The sequence below is a fragment of the Durio zibethinus genome, chromosome 5 (genome assembly GCF_047325235.1).
Source record: "Durio zibethinus cultivar Kanyao isolate XHJ-2024 chromosome 5, ASM4732523v1, whole genome shotgun sequence".
Taxonomy (NCBI): Eukaryota; Viridiplantae; Streptophyta; class Magnoliopsida; order Malvales; family Malvaceae; genus Durio; species Durio zibethinus.
In genome coordinates this window covers 32,743,505-32,751,332 of record NC_143166.1, presented here as the reverse complement: position 1 = coordinate 32,751,332, position 7,828 = coordinate 32,743,505, and the positions used below count along the sequence as shown (strand labels likewise).

General features: G+C 33.5%; 1 protein-coding gene across 5 annotated transcripts; it reads right to left on the bottom strand.

Moving 5' to 3' along the window:
* LOC111281857 (uncharacterized) lies at positions 1–3,072 on the bottom strand. 5 transcript variants are annotated; one of them, XM_089761206.1, is made up of 8 exons: positions 2,861–3,072; positions 2,242–2,741; positions 1,701–1,934; positions 1,430–1,564; positions 1,269–1,340; positions 966–1,196; positions 768–873; positions 1–218 (listed from the first exon to the last, which is right to left on the bottom strand). In XM_089761206.1, the coding sequence occupies exons 2-8, from the start codon at positions 2,719–2,721 to the stop codon at positions 208–210; spliced, it is 1,269 nt and encodes a 422-aa protein (XP_089617332.1). In that variant the 5' UTR covers positions 2,722–2,741; positions 2,861–3,072; the 3' UTR covers positions 1–207. The 5 variants fall into 5 exon arrangements, with proteins under 5 accessions (XP_089617332.1, XP_089617329.1, XP_089617330.1 ...); XM_089761203.1 differs by having other exon boundaries at positions 966–1,340; XM_089761204.1 differs by having other exon boundaries at positions 966–1,340; positions 2,871–2,943.
* Positions 3,073–7,828: the final 4,756 nt, after the last annotated feature.

The following is a 7,828-nucleotide window of genomic DNA, read 5'->3' as shown; positions in this document are numbered from 1 at the left end:
TTATATAACCTTACGTATTTAAAGAAGCAAAAAAGAATCTTGATCTTATTCATACTATTTTCAAGCATACACGCAAATATTTATATAACCTTATGTATTTAAAGAAGCAAAAAAGAATCTGGATCAAAGGCAACTGGAATTAACTCAATCGTCAATAAACCGTTGACTGATATCGTGATTCACATCTCCATCTTTAGATGCCTAGCTTCAATGGAACCCTGCATAAATCAAATTAGGTAGATCAGATATCAATATTTAATATCAGAAAAAGTATTAAGTTTTCGGTGATAGAAAAACATCAGTAGTTGCCCTGAAATTTTTAAAGGACGGATATAACAAGAGGTCCGGTCCAACTTTTCATGCTGTCGCCGGTTCGATCTTCCTATGGAATTCAACAGCAAATAGAAATTAACAGTGTGATGACTTCCCGAGTTTTGCTTTTTCAGGTCATTGTGGTACCGTAGGTGCACATTAGTAGGTCAAAATATTGTTTACTCTATCTAAATGAATAATCAAAGGAATATAGTGATCATTGAATAAAATCTATGGTTCAGATAATTATGGAGTGAAAATGATAGAAAGCTTCCTTTAAAGTAACTTTCTTCATTTCAATCATATATGGGACACTTTTCTTCCTCGGCAAAATCATTTAACAAATGTGATGTCTCTATCAGCAGTAGCTAAACCCAGTTTGCTTCATTTTCTGCCTTGAAAAATAATCAAAACAAGAAAGACAACATTAACAATGACGTGTTAGCTTTTTGTACCTGTAAATGGTTGAGATGGAAAGGGTGTTGTTGATCCTTCCTGGTCAAATCCCACATTGTAAAGATTTTGCAATTCAACATCCCATGCTGCAGAGGATTGAAATTGCTGCATTACGAGTGTTGATCTATAGTGAGAAAAATGGTGAATACTGTAGAAGAGAGTAAAGCACAGGAATAAAAAGGAGAAGGGAAAATTACGGCCAAGCAGGATGAGTCGAGAAAGGATGCATCGGGGATTGATAGAGGGGCATTAATGGTTCTTTGAAGTGCCATATCAGGAGAGTTTATTTCCATTCCCATTCCCATTCCCATTTCCACTTCACGACAAGAAACCACTTGTTGAACCGGATTGAACTGAAGATAAGGAGGGTTTGCCATTTCTGATAACATCCCAACTGTTGGAAAAGTAGTGGTACAAGATGCAAACAGCTGTCGAGAACAAACAATTCCAGCATAATTAGTAACAGAAAAATGTAATACAGCAGCTGGATTTTGCCTTACCTGTTTGGCAAAAAGATTATCAATGTTGAAGTCAAGCTTTGGATTTACAGCAGCTAGTTTCATAGATAGGAGCTGCAGATTATGAGCATGGGGGCACAATTAAGATAGTGGGTGAACATAATATGGTAAAAAAAAATGAAGATTCCATAGGTTTTTTTTACCTCAACTTGCTGTTGAAGAGATTGAACATAACTGGTTATTTCATCAAGCATTCCTGCTTTGCCTGTGATTTTGTTACATCCCGGAACTAAATCTTGCAGATACTTCATTCTTTCACTGATTTTTTCCCTTCTAACCTATATAATGAAAACAGAAATCAAACAAATTAAAAACATTATTCTCTAACGAAAGAGACCTGATAAATCAGAAGACACTTCGATCATAACCTCAAAAAATACCAAAAGAATGAAAAACACACAAATTCCTACTCACTCTCTCAGCTAAGCTGTGCCTATCGGTGGCTTGGCCACGACGTGCCCGGACGTGAATATAATCAGGCTTTTGAACCTTAGAAAACTTTGAATTCTCCTTGGAAGTTTCAGTAGAAGTTTGCTTCTTATTGTTATTGTTGCTGCTGCTGCTTTTGTTGGTGTTTGGCCCTGTAATTTTTGACTCTCTCTCTTCTGCACAGGCTTTGATCCTCTTGGAGTCATCTTCCGCAACAACCTAGACATAACCAAAAGAGAAACTTCAATTTAATAATCTCACCAAAACCTACCCGACATTGCATCCTTTGAAATGGTGCTTTTGTTTTTTGCCGCAATTTGGTTCTTAGAAGAGACACGAACTCAAAACGGAGAGCAACAAGAACCGCAAATTAGATTTTTGTACAAAAAACAGAACTCTAGATTTGAGGAAAGAAATCCCCAACAAAAATAAAGAACAAATCTACCTAGGCTTACGTTTCCAGTTAAACGATAAGAAATAGTACTAAAAATGATAATGTATGAATAAAGCAAGACACAACACACACCTTGGAGCAATGCAGCTTATCAGCTTTTCTTTTCTTGAAGCTTTCTCTTCCAATGGCTGAACCCAACTTCTCTGATTCAACCGACTCCTTGCCCTTGGCCTCCACCCCCTCGGTGGCTACAGCAGCCGCCACCACAGCTGGCGGGCAGCTGGAAGTCCTATAAATAGCGTAATTCATATCAAAACTTGGCCCATTAACGTACCCACATTGCCCAAACCCCATGCCAGCTATGTCAATGTTCCCCAACTCAGACCGGGCAGTCTCCAAACCAGGGTCAGGCTTCGCTTGCGGAGTCATCACCATGTCACATAACAACGAGTCACCGCTCAACAAACCACCCTGTAAGCCTTGTACATGGCTGGTTTGGTTTGAAAAGACCCCTCTTAACTCACTGAAATAACTTTGCTGTTGTTTTTCTTGCTGCTGAAGCTGTTCCTGTTGCCGTTGCAAGGGAGCCTTTTGTCTCTCGAGCACTGTCATGTCCGAACATTGTAAGATCTCTGGAAATGCATTATTCATGTCAAACCCTCAAAATTAAAAACTACAAAAAGACCCCAAAACAGCCAACAAAAGTTAAAAGTAAAAAAAAAAAAAAAAAGCTGGTAGTAATAAGGACTACAATAGCCAACAGGAAGACAACAGTGCTGAAGATGAAGAAGATTAGGCAGGTTCGCTATATGTGTTCATGCCTCACACGAGTTCATTGTGAACCGTATAGTACCAGATACCATATCACTAGGTGATGTTCTCTTATATACATATATATATATGTATATGTACTTTGAGTACTTTTGGGGAAGAAAGAAAGAGAGAAATGAGAGGTTTTGAGGCAGAGGATAGAGGGAGAGAGAGAGAGGTATTTATAAAGGGCAACAAAGGGCGTTTTTGGAAGAGAGAGATTTTCCTTTTCTTTTTTCCTCTTTTTCTTCTGCTATAATAACACTAACATTGCATATAACAGATTTTACTACTAATTTGTAAAAGTAAGTGAAAGTTAAGAGCATAAATCTTAAAGATATTGGCATGAAATGGTAAATTTATATAATTTTTTATAATATTTTAAAATATTTTTATATTTTGTTGAACTATAATCTTCTTTCTATTTTAAGAATGTATTTTTTTAATCAATTTAATGCATTCAAAAATTTTCTTTTTAAGTAATTTTAAAAGTACCGAATTTTGGTTAATTAAAAAAATTTCCTTATCAATCGTATTAATTTATATGATTAAAAGGTATACATTTTGTACCGAGTGGATTCGGCTGCCCTCCGTTTCGATTTTGAACAGGGAAGAGCAAACAACGGTGATATATCATGCCAGTCATTAACGGTTCACATCATGCTACCTCATCATGACTGTAAAAAGGTTTGGATGCATTGAATTAATTATCACCACTGCTGTCTCTCTAAACTAACTTATAGCAATACACTGCCAACCCAGTAACGCCATCTGTCTATGCTCACTGTTAGCCAATATGCAATTAGAGACAACCCAGATCATGCCAATTTATTAACGGCTCACATAATGCCACCTCATCATGACTGTAAAAAGGTTTGGATGCATTGAATTAATTATCACTACGGCTGTCTCTGTAAACTAACTTATAGCAATACACGGCCAACCCAGTAACGCCATCTGTCTATGCTCACTGATAGCCAATATGCAATTAGAGACAACCCAGATCATGCCAATTCATTATCGGCTCACATCATGCCACCTCATCATGACTGTAAAAAGGTTTGGATGCGTTGAATTAATTATCACTACTGCTGTCTCTCTAAACTAACTTATAGCAATACACGGCCAACCCAGTAACGCCATCTGTCTATGCTCACTGATAGCCAATGTGCAATTAGAGACAACCCAGATTTGTATGCATAGAACTCAAAAATTTATAATTTTAAATATAAAAAAATAAAAATTATAAAAATAATGATATTATGTACAAGTAATATATAGATTTTAAAAAAAATTATGAATATTATTTTAAAAAATAAGCCCTTGTTAACATTATCAATTAACAATAAGTTAATTGTGATTGTACAATAAAAATAAATTTGGTCCAACTATTGATATAACTTATTAATTGATAAATTAATAAGAAACTTCACTTAAATTTATAAATCACGAAAAATGCTTATTGTTTAAGTCTTGTAGAAAAACAGTCATCATTGCTCACTACTATATCTAAAAAATGAGTTTGAAAATTTGTATTATCATAAATTTAATTGTTAAAATTAAAAATATTAATTATATTCTAAATATTTTAAATTTATTATTTATCAAAATTATTATTATTATTTATTATAATTTTGGTGAATGCCATGCTACTATCATTTACTATATGATTTCATATTTTCAAATCATATCATAAACATGTAAAAAAAAACATAAACATTAAGTGCATAGGAACTCACAAAAGAAAACGATCGTCGTCGTCCTCATATCATCACGATTCATCAAGTGTTGTGTTGTCTATTATTGTAGGTTTCTGGGTCCCCAGAGGTAGGCGGAAAGCTCGCTCTGCGTTACATCTCCACCCACATGTGCTCTACACGTGGTAGGTGTGTGTTGATATGACAAGTCAGACCGCTGCGTGGTCAAACGGGGTTCTGTTCTTATACTTCAGGCTGTTTTAGATGTTTAAAGAGAAAATGACATATCAGTTACGGATATAAAACGAGCCTTATATTACCTGTTTTAATTTTTATATTCAATGAATATTTAATTTTGTTTTCATTTTTAAAATTTGAAATTTATATTTATTTTTATTATAATAAAAAATCGAATTATAATAAAACCAAGTTTTGTCTATAAAAGGGAGTAGAGTCTTAGTTGTTAACTTATACTCTTTTTGTCCAATATTATTTGTCATATATTGAATTTTACAAAATTTTAAAAAATTTAATTTTTTTATAAAATTAAAGTTTTATAATTTTTAACATAAAAAAGTAAAAAAAAATCATAAAAAAATAATTTTAAAATATAAACAAGTAAAAATTTTAAATGTTTAAAAAATATGATATAATTTTAAAACATTCCAAAAAAAAAAGAAATATATTACTACAAAATATTAAGACTTGTTAATTTCTGTTTGGTGCTAAGAAAGTTAATTGAACGATTAAGAAAAGGCGGAGTGGAAGCCATAGCAAAATCTTAGATGTTGGAAATTAAATTGACATTAATATTCAATTATTGTTGTGTTCAGATATTATTATGTTTTTGTTATTTGTCATGGTGTACTTCTCATCTAAATAAATCATTCATATATCCTCTTAACTTGGACATTAATGTCGAAAGCAACATCTGGACATTAAATTTGTTGAAAATTTTCTATGTTTTGGCCCTATTGGCCATTATGTATATGTAGAATGTCAGAGACCACTGTTCGTTGTGAAATTAGGAAAACGGTAGATCTGGGGGAATTTGAAAAGAAAAATGAAAACCATAATTCACTGCCTTAAAAGCTTCAGCTATGGAGAATTATAGCTGTAAGGATTTCTACTATTTCTTTTCCTTTTTCGTAGGTTTTCTCTCTTGTTGTACGTTACATATACAGGAGGGCAATGAAATCACTGGCAATTAATTAATGTTGAAATTTATTTCTTTCGGCAGATAAAGATAAGACTTTATGCATTGGCTTAGCTTTAATTTGAAATATCAAACTCTTATTTAAAGGGATATTGGTTTTGATTGTATAACAGATGAGAACACCCACCTCAAAATTGATTTTGAAGAAAAGATTATGAATAAATGAACAGAAGAGCAGTAGCAGTGTAATAATGATAAGAAAGATCAGTCATGACTTTTGAGAAAGACGAGTTCAAAGCGTCGGCAGGCATGGGTCATAAACTCATAACTCACACATGCAACGAAAACATGCATGTTGATTGTTGCATAACCATTTGCACAGGAGCTGATCAGTCAAAGACCCAAAGGGATCGGTCAAAGGCAGAATACGCCAGCTGCTGCATCAAAGTCGACAGCAGTAAAGACAAGTTCTCATGTCTACAACTGCTTCACCATCATGTCAAAAGCAAACATCCCATAATCAGTGCTACTACATACAATTTTTTGTAATTTGCTGTTTGGTCAAGGTGTAGCTTGGACTCCTTGTAATTTCAATGAATTTAGTCTGCTTCGAGTACTAAACCCCTTACTAATTGTCTGACAAAACTTACCTTCAAAAGCAAGGTAAAAAAACTGTGTTATATTGCTCCTCCAAAGACACAGAAAAGGAGAAGGTACAAATACTAATGGAAGGATCAATGCATTTGAACAGAATAGAGTGTGAGATAGTGATAGGGACTTGGTGACCATCTAGCTGTAGACACAAATTTGTAGATGGAGAGAAAAAAGTTGCTGATCAAAGATAAAACCTTTTGAAATGCATCGACTGAATTTATTTAATGAGTGCTCCCAAAATTAAAGACATGATCAGAAAAGAACAAAAACAAAACCCATTTTCAGCAAAGAAAGTGTTGGGTTGTATTGAAAATGTAAAGCAATAGCTGAGACACGATCACATGAGAGTTTTATGGATAACCATTTAAGAATAAAGACTGACAGGGTCTCAGTAATATTTATATATAGTCCCAGTAAAATTTTAGGGTGAGAAACAGTGATTGTGGGGTGGGAGACCAGAAAGACTAGGAGAGTGCTTAATGAATTTTTTGCCACTCTCTCAATGCTAGCCATATCTGTCTGTTCCCATTTCTTTCAAGCCATAAAACCAGAAAACAAATATTTTTTCTGTTTGTGTTTCTGTCCAAAACCCTCCCTATTACCTTCATCTAATATACCTAGACATAAACTTTTTAAATATCCAACAAGTAACTAAAATGCCAAGTAATGCTTCATATAATTGAATGGCTTCAAAATTCCAGGCTAGTTTCATTAATGCTTTTGAAATTCTTCTGTTTGACTACATTAATATTGATGTGTCCTGTAAACTGTATAGATCATATCATCATCATCATCATGAGGTCGGTGGCTAGTGAAACCTGGAGCATTAAAATTCAAGAAAAGTTGTTGTACGATTTCTACTATAGGTGTCTTTGCAGAAGAAAATTTAATTTTAACTTGTCCCAGGTCACTCCCATGACTTTCAGGTCCTCACATTTATGGCCTGTTGCACATTTTCCCAAGATTGACCTCAAATTGGCAAACTCACTGCCTGAAATCTGGTCAATCATAATAGCCTCCCAATTATTGATGAAGCCATTAATTACCTGAAGCAATTAGCATTAATTTAGTTTGTGAGTGCATTTTTAGTCCTGTTTTAGTCATTACAAAATTATGGCAGTGGTGGGCCCAGCAAAAGGACGGAATGATGGTACAGAACACAGGGGGCAAGTAATTTTAGACCTGATGATGATTTGTATATTTATGTGAATAAAATATTAAAATTTATATATTTCTATTATATTTTATATAAAATTATATATTATCATTTATATCAATATAAAAATATAAAATAAATTTTTTAATTTTATTAAATTTAATATAATAATTATTAAAATTTTAAATCTTATTTTCATATTATTTTTGAATTGTGTCAGCATGTCGTTTTAAATTGCTAGCTCTA